This window comes from Mustela lutreola, chromosome 3, assembly GCF_030435805.1.
Source record: "Mustela lutreola isolate mMusLut2 chromosome 3, mMusLut2.pri, whole genome shotgun sequence".
Classification (NCBI taxonomy): Eukaryota; Metazoa; Chordata; class Mammalia; order Carnivora; family Mustelidae; genus Mustela; species Mustela lutreola.
In genome coordinates, this window is record NC_081292.1 from 143,816,274 (window position 1) to 143,829,225 (window position 12,952).

The window sequence follows — 12,952 nt, forward strand, 5'->3', positions numbered from 1 at the left end:
TTTTCTGCATGTATGTGGTTCTTCAATAAAATAGCTACAAAAATGTTCAGCAAAGAATCTTTACTCTTCTAAATACTACAGGCGTCACAGAGGAATGTGATAAAACTAAAATCTTTCCCCTTTAACTGTTAAAACTGGATTTTTAAACCTTTCACATTTACCTAAATGATTTTAGATTGGGTGCACACTAGCTTTCCTTCTCCAGCAGTCACACAAAAGGAACGCAATTCAATCTTTTACTGTGGATTTGGGGTTACCAATGAAACATATTATCCTCTTGCCAGAGAAAGCCCTTACGGGGTTTGAGCAGGAGAGGGGCTTGTCTCTGATTCACATAAGCCCAGGCAATTACGGTTTTCCAGTCCCGGGATCTAGTTTAGAGTTCTTCAATCTCCTCTTAAGTATCTTGCTCAGGTTAGGGTGCTTAACCCCCCTCCATCATCCTGAATTATCTTTTATTCCTACCAGCTTTAAGTTCTAGTTTATAAATCTTTATGTTGGCAAAAATCGGAACATCTGTTAAATCAGAGTGATGAATACATGGGGATTGGTTATGTTATTTTCTGTATGATTGAAAGAGTTTCTAATAGTTTTGAAGTTAAAACAATATTTTCTAAAGCTCACAAACCTAAGAGTGAATTAATCTCTACTAAGTCGGTGGAAATTGGAGAGGTTCTCATGTGAGTGAGGCATGGAGTTTTCTGCCCATCTTGGCTATGGAGTTCTGCTACATAGTTCACTATCATTCAAAAGCTCCCTAGGTAAGTGAGGGATAACTGCAAAATACCATGTTTGCATAAGGCGTTTACATGTTTTTAAAAATGTATAAATAACCAAACCATGGTGGACTTCAGGAGAAAGGGCAACCTTAACAAATCAAACCACATTTCTTAAACAAGAAGCTACTCTTAACAGTTATAAAAACTTCCTGGAGAGCGGAATTTAAATATTTCTTGCTTCTTTGGCTTGGCATTTACTTAGACACCATTCCTGAGGTTCAGCGAGAAGGAAGAAAAAGGTCTCATAAGCCCATGAGGAAGGGAAGTGGCATCAAACAGCTACTTGTAACTGAAACAAGGGTTTTCTGTTAGAGGCCCTCATTGGCAAGACCATTTTTTCCCCCAGAAAATGATGGAAAACATGAACACATATATATGAGAAATACATGTTAGATCTTTTAAAAGAAAAATTATTGGTAGTGGAATATGCTATTCTGATAAACTTAAAAAGAAAGCAAGGAAAGAAAGGAAAAAGGACATCAACACCTGTATTTAATTGGTTTTCGGACAAATGAAGGTGAAAAATGGTCTTTTTAAGTAAGTAATAGGTACTCTACACTCGGGCCCACTTAACAGCTTTACATTAGCTTTAAGTGAACCCCAAAATAAAATAAGAGTAAGTTATTGTTTGAAGTACATTGTAATTTTATACGCTAATTTTAAACGCTTATACATTCTAATTAAATATGGGGTACCTATTACACTTTTCTTAACTCTTTGAATAAAGCATTATTTTGACATCTTTGGTATAGGCTCCAAGCAGTATTATCAACTAATTTCCCTGTGCACCCAAAAAATGTGCCAGAAAGTATCCAAAGACCTCAAGGTTAAACGTAAAAGCAGGGGTGACTGGGTGGCTCAGTCAGTCAGACGTCTGCCTGCCGCTCAGGGCTTGGTTCTGGAGTCCTGGGATCAAGTCCGCATTGGGCTACCTGCTTAGTGGAGAGCCTACTTCTCCCTCTGCCCCTCACCCTATTCATGTTCTCTCTCTCTCTCTCAAATAAATAAATAAATCTTAAAACAAAACACGTATAAGCAGAGAACCGTTTTATTTTTATTTATTTATTTATTTTTTTTTTAAGATTTTGTTTATTTATTTGACAGAGATCACAAGTAGGCAGAGAGGCAGGGAGAGAGAGAGGGGGAAGCAGGCTCCCCACAGAGCAGAGAGCCCCACGCGGGGCTCGATTCCAGGACCCTGGGATCATGACCTGAGCCGAAGGCAGAGGCTTTAACCCACTGAGCCACCTAGGCGCCCCCTGAGAACCGTTTTAAAATAATCTTCTTGGGGGGGGACGCCTGGATGGTTCAGTCAGTTAAGCGTCTTTGACTCAGGTTATGATCCCAGGGTCTTGGAATCAAGTCCCCGGGGAGTCTGCTTCTCCCTCTGCCTGCCGCTCCCCCTGCTTGAGCTCTGACAAGTAAATAAATAAAATCTTAAAATAAAATAATCTTCTTAGATTCCTGCAGTGGCTCACAAAGAGAATCTGACTCGGAAGCGCAGAGACCCCAGCCTGCAGGCACTGCGCAGGCGGAGCACTCGGGGCTGGCGGGGCCAGGGACCCGGTGATGCGGTAGCAGTGGAGGCCTGCAGGCTTTGCCACCGGGTACTGCCAATTGTGACCCCCTGAGTGCCCACCTCTGGGTAGGGCCGGTCCCACGTCTGGCAGTGACAGAGCCGGGTGCCTACCTCACCCTCTCAAGGGCCCCCGGCAGCACCATGTCTGCCCTTCTGGAGCCTCCTGACCCCCAGGGTGTTGCACCAGAACATCGAGATGGAGTCTGTGCGCAAACCCCCCTAAGAGGAAGAGGGGGACAAGATGATAGAACAGAAGATGAAGGAGGAGCAGAGGAGAAGGAAGAAAAAGGAGATGGACGTGAGAATGTCACTGCAGGAGCCCAAGGAACAAATCTGAAGTTTTAGGAGAAGCTTTGGGCCCTAGAGGAAGAGAAGCACCAGCTTTTCCTGCAGCTCAAGAAAAGTTCGACGTGAGGAGGAGGAACGGGTGCGAAGAGGGACCTGACCGCTCTACTGTCAGCTGCGCCCCGCAGAGCCTGGTTGCTCACACAGGGGCTCACCTCCTCGGCGTGCAAAAGAGCCCTTGGAAGACCCTGGAAGAGCCTTGGAAGGTACCCTCCTGGTGGCTGAGAGGACCAAGTAGATGTTCAGACGCCAAGTGCTTGGAACCCGGCACTACGTGGGCTCAGCAGCTGCTTTTGCAGGGAGCCCAGAGCCCGGTCAATTCCAAGGCGGCCCCAGCAGTGCCTACGGAACCGCCTGCCTCACTATGGACCCACTTAGCCAGCCGTTAGGCCCAGTCTGCAGCTCAGAGCACCTTCGGCGTTTCCGGCAGCACGGTACCTGTCTCAGCCACAGCCACAGCTCCACGCAGGGCACTTTCCGCCCACCCAGACAGGTTTCCTACAGCCTGGCAGCAGGCTGTCCTTACAAAGGCAGATGAAACCAACAGACTGGTTTTTCTGACTCTTCCTGCACCCTATGTATCTCCAAGCTCTGCATGCACCCTCCGGACTCTCTGCCTCCCTCCAGCTTCTGGGGAACAGGCAACCAGCAGTAAAGTCGGGCTTCCCAGTTACCAGGCAACCTGGTTCTCACTTCCCCTTTATCCAGCAAAGCCCCAGAATTTGTGGTCCTACCACAAGTGACTATCAGATTTTTATCTTCAACCTGTCCCCCACTCTCTGCCATGGGTGAGGATCCCCGGTGTGTCCCAGTCCAATAAAATCCACCTGCCATGGGGGGGTGGGGGGGTGGGGGGGTAGAATCTAAATTTTGAAACATGCCTGTGTATTCAAACTGTCTCACCACATGAATATCATGTAACTGAAAACCTTTAGAGAATCAAAATGCAGGAAGTGATTTGGATGATTTGGAAGATTTGTTTTAGTATCTTGGCACTTAAACATCTCTTTGAAGTGACAAATCACAAAGGCGGCTAGTTGGTAACAAATAGTGTGTGAAGAGAGAAAAATCCAATTAATTGCTAGACATTTATAAATATCCAGAAATCCTGCATTGTTAGAAACATCAGCTATATTTTCTTATGCCTCGTATCAATATAACAGATTAGAAATAGTACTGGCTCTGACATCACCTCTTTGTGATCTCTAAAATCTCTAAAATCAGGCACTGAACTTCAAATCCTATGGCTCAGGTTTTCCAAAGGAAACCATAATTCGGCTCTAGCAAACTCAAATAGGAACAACTTGTAGGCAAGACTACATTTTACTCCTTTGTTTTACAGTGTCTGGCATGCAGTAAGCGCTTAATTAATATATGCTAGTTAAATAGCATGAGATATGAGAACTGAATGAATGAATGAACTTAGAAAAGTATGGCCTAAGTCTGTATCGTTATTTCAAAGCCTATTTTGGCTTTTTAAGAAAGATTCTACAGGAAGAAAAGAAGTTATAACAAAGATTTCTGGTCTAATTTCTTAAAAAAGAAGGTTGTTCTACTTTTTAAGGGAAAAATTTTAAATCCCACAAAATCAAGATGAGAAGCTCTAGCAGGAGTCACTTGTAAACTGGAAGGTATGGACTAGATTTGGTCCATAGATGTGTTTTGTTTGATCAGCATCATGTTTGGGTTTTTTTTTTTTTAATATTTATTTATTTGAGAGAGAGAAAGTGAGACAGAGCATGAGCAAGGAGAAGTCAGAGAGAGAAGCAGACTCCCCGTGGAGCTGAGAGCCCGATGCGGGACTCGATCCCAGGACTCCAGGATCATGACCTGAGCCAAAGGTAGTCGTCCAACCAACTGAGCCACCCAGGCGTCCCTTGTTTTGGTTTTGTGGCTGGTTTACTTTTAGATTGAACCAGGTTTTTTTTCTTTTCTTTTTAAAGATTTTATTTATTTACTAGACAGACAGATCACAAGTAGGCAGAGAGGCAGGCAGAAAGAGAGGAGGAAGCAGGCTCCCCACTGAGCAGAGAGCCCGATGCGGGGCTCGATCCCAGGACCCTGAGATCATGACCTGAGCCGAAGGCCTGAACACACTTAGCCACCCAGACGCCCCTAGATTGAACCAGTTTTTAAAAATCTGGGTTCTCCTGGATAATTGGAAGCTCTAGGCACTTTGGGCTGGCATCCCCATAGAGCTACATTCCGCTGCAGCTAAGAAGTTTCCTATTTTGTCCAGAGTAGGCGCTCTCTAATTCTTTACAATCCCCCCTCTGCCCTCAACACACACACACACACACACACACACACGGCATTTACCTTTTGTTGCACGAGGATCTGACCTTTGGTTAACTGTCCTAATAAACAGATACCAGAGGCTTGACATTAATGTTATTAGGCAACGTCAATTTATAATAAAAATTACCCCCTGATGGACTGGGAGAAACAATAAAAATTCTATAAATACCCAATAAAGCCAAACTTTGGGCTTCCCAGAGTGCAAAACTGTTATAAGCTGTGATGGTTTCCTAGGGCTACCATAATAAATTAGCACAAATGGAGTGGCTTCAAACAACAGAAATGTCTTCTCCCACAGTTCTGAAGGCCAATAGTCCAAAATCAAGGTGTCTGGCAAGACTGGTTCCTTATGGAGGCTTTGAGGCAGAATCCAGTCCATACTTCTCTCCTAGCTTCTGGTGGCTGCTGGCAACTCTTGGTGTGCCGTGGCTTGTAGACACATCATTTCAATATCTGCCTCCATTTCACATCGCCTCTACCCTCTGTGTCTGTGTTCCAAGTCTTCTCTTTTCTAAGGTTACAAGTCATTGGATTTAGGCCCCACTCTAAATAAGGATGATCTCATTTTGAGATCCTTAACTTTACATCTGCAAAGATACTACAGTCACATTCACAGATCTGTAAGATTAGGAGTTAGATGTGTCTTTTGGGGGCCATTGTTCAACTCACTGTATATCCCCTTCAGGGACACTGGCAACCAGGTCTGTAGAGTATTACAGAAGATACTGGCTCCTTCCCTGGGGCTAAAGATACATTATATGTTAATAAAAAATAAAAATAAATAAATATATTGGCTTCTGTGGGGCATGAGGACCTTAATCTCTGATCCCACCAATGCAGATCTTGCCTCTGGTGTCTGAATGGTCTCCCAGAGAAAGACTGGTTTATGGGTGGATATATGGCTGCTATATGAACAATTGCAGAAAGGATGCCCATTACAAAAGAATACCAAATGCTGCCCTGGCAGCAAGCTCTGGTGCCCAGTGTGGTCTTGGCAGTCTTGTGTATCTGAATGTTTAGTTGAACAGAGGAAGACACAGTAGTGGGTGCTATACCATTTCTCATATTGATTTTGTTTTTATTTATTTATTTATTTATTTTTAAACGATGGAATGCTTCACAAATTTGCGTGTCATCCTTGTGCAGGAGCCATCTTCTCTGTATCGTTCCAATTTTAGTATATGTGCTGCCAAAGCGAACACTCTCATATAGATTTTATAAGGCCATCCTTGTTAGTATGGCTTGTGGTTTAGAAGACTGACCAAACTTCCATTAATTTAGTAAATATTTATCAAATGCGGACTAGATGTTCAGTAGCATTCCACACACAATGGATACAGCAGTGGAGAAAACAGACAAGGTAGCTTACATTCTAGTAGAAGACAGACAATGAATGAATAAATAACTAAAACAGTTAATGGTCAGAGTCTGGATAATACTGCATTTTGAGTTTGGAGTCAATATAATTTTCTGAAGGATTGGATGAGAAGTATGTCAGGAAAAGAGGAATCCAGGATGACCATATGAATGTCCAGAAAGGATGAAGCTACCATTTACTAAGATGGGGAACCTGTGTAATGAGTGGTTTTGGAGGTATGAAGAAGATGGAGAGCTGAGGTTTGGACATGTCTAGTTGACATCCAAACAAGAGATTCTGAGTAGACGGATGGATATGTGGGTCTGAAGTTCCAGGGAGAGGTCCAAGCCAAAGACATAAATATCGGATTCAGTGAATAGACAGTGTTGAAAGCCACGAGACTGGATGAGATCACCAAGAGTATGAGTGCATCAAGAAAGGAGAAGTGCTCAAAAGACTGGGTTTTGGACACTTTAAATTTAAAGGATCAGGGAGAAGAGGAGGAACAAGCGAAGGACACTGAAAGGCATAGCCAGTGAAGAGAGTACAGCCAAGCACACCATGTGTTCTTGGAAGCCAAGTGAAGGAAGTGTCCCACGGAGGTCAGTTACACCAAATGCTGCTTTCTGATCAGGCAAGATGAAGGCTGAGAAGAGACATTGAATTAGCTACGTGCTTGCCACTAGTAACTATGTTAAGAGCAATTTTGACTGAGCAGTGGAGTAAAAGCCTGACTGGAGTGGCTTCAAAACAGGACAAGGGAGAGGAACGGGAGATACTTTTTTGTTTATACTTCAGGTGTTGACAAAAATTTCCAAAAATGTTCTGTGGTGGTAATGGAAGCAGAGAACTGAAACAGTAGCTGAAGGGGGAACATGGCGTTAAGAGTGCTGCTGGTTTTATAAGGACAGACATTATAACATGTTGGAAATAATCCAACGGTGGGAAAAAAAGTTTATGATGCAGAAGGAAAAAGGGAGGATTGATGTCTTTGGTAGACAAGAGGAGACAAAGGTTGTACTTCGATGGCAACATTCTAATGGGCCTGACGTCTTTAGAAGATGCATTTCCAATATAATTTGATGCTCGTTCTTCCTAAATAAATCTTTGCAGCCAAACTGGCTAAACAGGCTAATCACAGAGGGGCAAGGGAGGGCACTTTTACTTTAGATGCTATCATTATCATCCCAAATGAGTAAAATTGCATTTTGTTACTAACAGTTTAATGAAGGTACAGAGCTAATCACGCCTTTGTTCTTACTGGCCTACGTCTGTCGGTTCTAGGTGTTATTTTAGAGCCAGATATACAAAAAAGTGAGCAAAATAATCATTTCTATAACATTTTTATTAGTTACATTACAAAGAGATCTGCATGTATTTATTTATAACAAAAATTCTGTTTTGGGTTGCCTTGCATTGTGTCCTTATGCTTTGTGGCAAGCTTCCTTTCCCTAAAATTGGTAGGTTTTGTTCTTGGTGGTGCTCCCAAGACTGGTTTTGGGGTAGGTATCTGGGGCATTCTCTCCATTGTCCTCTGGGCCAGGCTCTATCCCAAGAGCCTTTTCAACTACACTTAAGTGGACCTGGAATGTGGTCACTTCTAGAGGCATTAATCGGAAATGCCAACTGCCTTTTAAGAAGTACTCAGTTTCGGGATGCCTGGGTGGCTCAGTTGGTTAAGCGGCTGCCTTCGGCTCAGGTCATGATCCCAGCATCCTGGGATCGAGTCCCACATCGGGCTCCTTGCTCCGCAGGGAGCCTGCTTCTCCCTCTGACTCTGCCTTCCACTCTGTCTGCCTGTGCTCGCTCTCATTCACTCTCTCTCTGACAAATAAATAAAATCTTTAAAAAAAAAAAAAAAAAGAAGTACTCAGTTTCTCTTTGTTCCTCTTTTAAATGTTACTGAAACGTAGTTACATTTTCTCACAAAGCCAACTTGAGATCATTACACAATTCAGTTTCTCTCCCCTCAGATTATACAGTAAACGGAGTTCTACATGTGGAAAACGGAGGAGGGTAGAATTGCTGAAACTTCTATTCCGCAAATTTAAATATTTGAATTTTCTACCTTTTACCGAGTAACACATTCCACCTTGCTGAACCTTTTAAAAGGTCAGCTGCCACTTTGAGAGGGTTTATTTGTTTCACTCTTTTCTGCAGCCTTCTTTTCGAAGGTTGTTTCTCTGGTTTCCTGGCAGTGTTATTTACTTCATGGGAAACATTCCTTTCAGAGAAGCACAAAGCCTCTTCTAAGTTCTCTTTGAAACTCTTCCTTAATCACTAGATATTTACTAGATATTCCACTCGTTTAAAATTTTATTTCAGTTTTAGATATCCCACTGTTGGTTATATTCTCTTTTAGAACACATGTATTTCTCAAAATATATCTGGACTATGTGTCTGCGGGCCTCCATGTGCACACATTTATTTTGTAACTTTTCTGCTAACCCCAGAGCTTACTTTTTAAAGGTGTTTCACAAGACTCTTGCTTGTTCTCAAATGGTTTTAAGTATTGCTTACTGTTTGTGTATTGTATTTGTAAGGCATTTCATGCTTAGAATAATAACTGTAATTTAGCCTTCCCTTCCTCATCTCTAAATATTTGTGCATCACAGACAAATTCAGTTGCATCCTTTTCATTACTAGAGATCTGAAAGAGCAAAACCTAAAAATTTCCTCCCTGAAACAATTACACACAGTAAAAAAGCCCTGTTCTAGCATGACTGGTCTGTAATGTGTGTTTCCCTCCTGGCCTATAATGTTGATTACTGAACACTTATCCTTCCACTGCTGGACCCGAGGAGACACTGGCCCACTGAGATTTGTACAAACTTGGGGGTACTATGCATGTGCCTGTCTGCAGGAAGCAGCTTATGTTTATGTTGATTAAATGCATTATCTGATTTAAGTGCTTTGCAAATCTGGAATCCAAATAGTAAACAGGAGAGATATTCCAAAACAGATACAAATACCATAACTAAGCTTTAAGAAAACAAAGTTTGCATAAAATAAACAGATGAAAATTCCCCAAATATCCATTTACAAGTTTTTGGTTTTTTTTTTTTTTTTTTTTTTTGTAAGAGAGAGTGAGAGACTCCCCTAGGTGGGGCTTGATGTCCCAACCCTAAGATCACGACCTGAGCCATAATCAAGCTTAATGGGCTGAGGTACCCAGGCGCCCTTCCATTTACATGTTTTTGCCCCAAAGTGAGTATGGACAGATTAAGAAAAGCCCATAGTTTAGAGAAACTAGAAACCTTTTAGGAAAACTCTAATGGACTCTAACAGGAATAAAGAATTTCAAGGTGTATTTTAGATGAAGTGTTTGCTCCTCTTAAGAATATTTTGCAGAAAGTAAGCATATTACCTTAAAGGCAGAGAAATGAACCCTGAAAATAAGGGTAAGGTACTTAGCTGCTCTGTGTCTTGGTTTATTCTTAAATCCCTGTGAAAGAATGCACTAGTGGGCATACAGAAAGCACTCAATAAAATGTTAGTGACTGTTTTGTGACCATCTCCTCTTGGGTCAATCAGGAAACAACTAGTATCATCTGTGTTTCCCTTATCCTCACAATTATGAGAAGACTCTGGAAAATTTTCTGGTATTAGGAGATCTCTGAAGTGCTGGTTGGAAGAGATAAGGAGACTGTTTCTCCTACTTTGAGCAAACAGAGGACGTTGGCAGCTCTGGCCACACTTCAGGGCTCCACCACCAAGGAAAGAGTGCTTCTGATGACAGCAACTTTGGAAATGGAGTATGTTTTTCTCATTTTCGGTCAGTAGCAAAATCACCTAGACTTACCTAAGGAAATAACTTGGCTGCCTGATGGCCCTCGCACCCCGTTGCCTATGGCAACCCAGGTGAACTAAGCCTGAGCAACACCTACCACTGCATCCCAGGGTGAGAGGGTGCTGGCCACATCTGTGGAAGGCGGCAGCAACGTTTTACACTGAAACAAAAATCTTTGCTTTGCGAAAGAGATCAGAGCTCTTTTCTTCACTTGTTTGTTTTGGAGAGCCAGATACTGGTGGAGAAAAGGTGGCCTGCTCAAAGACAAGGCTTAGAGGTTTCAGCTGATGGGCACCTCTTTCTGAAACCTTTATGCTTCTATCCATTGTTTTCTGAGCTATAACCACCCCCCACCACCACTTTCTACCTTCTTCTAAATACTTTATCAACCAGGCCTTGACTCCACTTTTTGAAAAGTGTCTACAAATAAATGGGGCTTGCACCACTAGCTAAAGCTTCCTTTCCAGCCAAGCAGCAGAGGAAGGAAACTGTCAGGACACTGAGTGTCACTACACAGCCACAGTAAAAACCACCATGGATGGGGGGAAGCGGGAGTGCAGAGGTGAAATGGGTGAAGGTGGTCAAAAGTTACAAACTTCCAGGTATAAAATAAGCACAGCATGATGACTACATGAATAATATTATATTGTATATTTGAGCCGTGGCTGAGAAAGTAGATCTTAAAGGTCGCTAAGAGAGCACATCTTCAAAGTTCTTACCACAAGAAAAAAAAACTGTGTAGCAATGTGAGTGGGTGCATGTTAGCTAGATTTACTGTGGTAACCATTCCGATTTATAAATCCTGAATATAATCATACACCTGGCCATGTTACACACATGAAACATGTGTGTCAATTATACCCCAAAACAAAAATCAAAACAAAATCTGCTGTCCACGGAACCCTCCCTCTCGGTCAGCCTCATCTTAGGCAGCGCAGGCCCGGAGCTGGCTTGTGTGGGGCCAAACATGGACACGGCAAACCCCAGGGATGTCTCAAGCACAAGCCCGTCTGGGAGCCAGGCGGCCGGCCGCAGGCCCTCACCTGGCATCTCCTGCCCGATTCGGGGCCAGCGCCCAACGGGAAGGCCCGCAGGGGAAACTTCCCTGGTCGGCAGCCACAAAAACAAGTTGGGCTCAAGTCCGTCCCATGACCAGGCAGGGCAGCCTAACACCCTTTTGAGTCCCGGAGGCTTCCCGGACTGCCCTGAACTGAAACCCCAGTTGATGCTTTCCTCACCCTGGCCACCGGCTGACCGGCCGGCCCCTTCACTCAGGACCGAGGCTGGGACCGGGACCGACAAATTCTCGCCCCACCATTTCCCCGGTTAAGTTTCTCTCCCAATCTAGCCCCCCTGAAGAAAGTTCCGAGAAAGGCCTCGCCTAAAGAGCCTCTCTGCGCCAGGGACCGCGCAGGCTCCGTCCACAGGGGGCGATTTTCGGGGCTACTGCGCTAGGGAGGCACGGCTCTCCAGCCTCCCTCCTGCGTCCCGGCTTCGGGGGTCACCCGGCGCTTCCAGCGCGCCCCCGCCACTCGCAGCAAAGAGTTAACCAAGTGAGGCCGGCGGAGCGGGCCACCCGCCCGGCAGCAGCTGTGCTCTGCCTTCCCTCCTCCCCGAGGCGTCTGGCCGCGCTCCCCGGCCCCGCGCGCCGCCCCAGGACCGCCACTGCCCGCTAGCCCAGGTCGGCCGAGTCACGGCTCGGCGCGCCCGCTGCCCCGGACTCGGTCCCGCCGCCGCGCCCCGCCGTCTCGGCGCCAGGGCGCCCTCCGCTCGCGCCCCGCGCGCCCTCCTCACCCCCTCGCTCGCCCACGTCGGCCCCACTCGGCTGAGAGCGATCCGTCCCGGGCCCCGGCCGTTGCGTCCCTCCCCGCTGCCTCCCAGGAGATGCCAGTACCGATGCCCTGGATGAAGACGAAGCCGGTGACCATGAGCACCGGGTGCCAGTTAAACTCGAGCGCGGTCCCATCCCAGCCGAGTCCCTCCCGGTAGTGGAGGACCCAGATGAGGGTGAAGATCACGGACAGGAAGCCGACGAGGAGCGACGACACCAGCAGCCCCAGAAAGCCCTTGTAGCCGTCCATGGCCATCAGAGCCCCATAGCCAGCCGCAAGAACTCTGCCAGGCGGTGGCGGCGGCCTTAAGGTTCTGACTCCGGGGCGGGACGCGGGCTTCTACTCCTGGGAGCTGCCTCCGCCCGGGAGGAGGGGCTTCCCCGCCAGCCGCTGGAATCTCGGGGCCGCTCCCTGGCCCGGCATCCAGTAACCCACCCAGTTCGTTGCTGGGGCGAGAGCTGGAAGGATTACGTACCCACCGCTTGCCGTGTCCATTGTTTGTGAGATGATTAAGGAGTAGGGCTACCGCTAGGTTTTGAGAAGAGAGGTTGGGATTGTGTATTGATTTTGATTAACGAAGCCTGCTGAGCCCCAGCCCTGAGGACTGGCTGTCTTCAGTAGATGCCAGGAATGTGCCCAAGAGGCCTTACCTAACAAGGAAACTCCTTGCAGTTTGCGCTTTAGAGAGGGAAGACAGACATCTCCTGGACCCTGAATTTGCCTACACAGTGTGATAAATAATGGATCATAAAAGTGCCCACCTACACAGACTAATCTGGACCAAAGCCCCACTTTGATGAAATGAAACTTCACTCTTTCCCCTCTTTCCAGCATCCCTGACGCATCCAGCGTCTCCATTAGACTGTCTGTTGCCTGTTGTCTGTTGCTATAAAAGAAAACGTGGCTCTTGGGGCCCCTGGGTGGCTCAGTCTGTTAAGCATGTCTGCCTTTGTCCTGGGATGGGGCCCCACG

The 12,952-nt window shown here is 45.6% G+C and overlaps 1 protein-coding gene and 2 pseudogenes across 1 annotated transcript in view; 1 reads left to right on the forward strand and 2 right to left on the reverse strand.

Moving 5' to 3' along the window:
* LOC131827103 (plasma membrane ascorbate-dependent reductase CYBRD1) overlaps window positions 1–12,329 on the reverse strand; it is a 34,910-nt gene extending 22,581 nt beyond the window's left edge. Inside the window, exon 1 of the mRNA XM_059167047.1 lies at window positions 12,043–12,329. Coding sequence (XP_059023030.1) covers window positions 12,043–12,235 — 193 coding nt within the window. The 5' untranslated portion in view covers window positions 12,236–12,329. The remainder of the gene's footprint in view (window positions 1–12,042) is intronic.
* Window positions 692–3,506, forward strand: LOC131827711 (G protein pathway suppressor 2-like; annotated as a pseudogene).
* LOC131828325 (U6 spliceosomal RNA) lies at window positions 6,103–6,203 on the reverse strand (annotated as a pseudogene).
* Window positions 12,330–12,952: the final 623 nt, after the last annotated feature.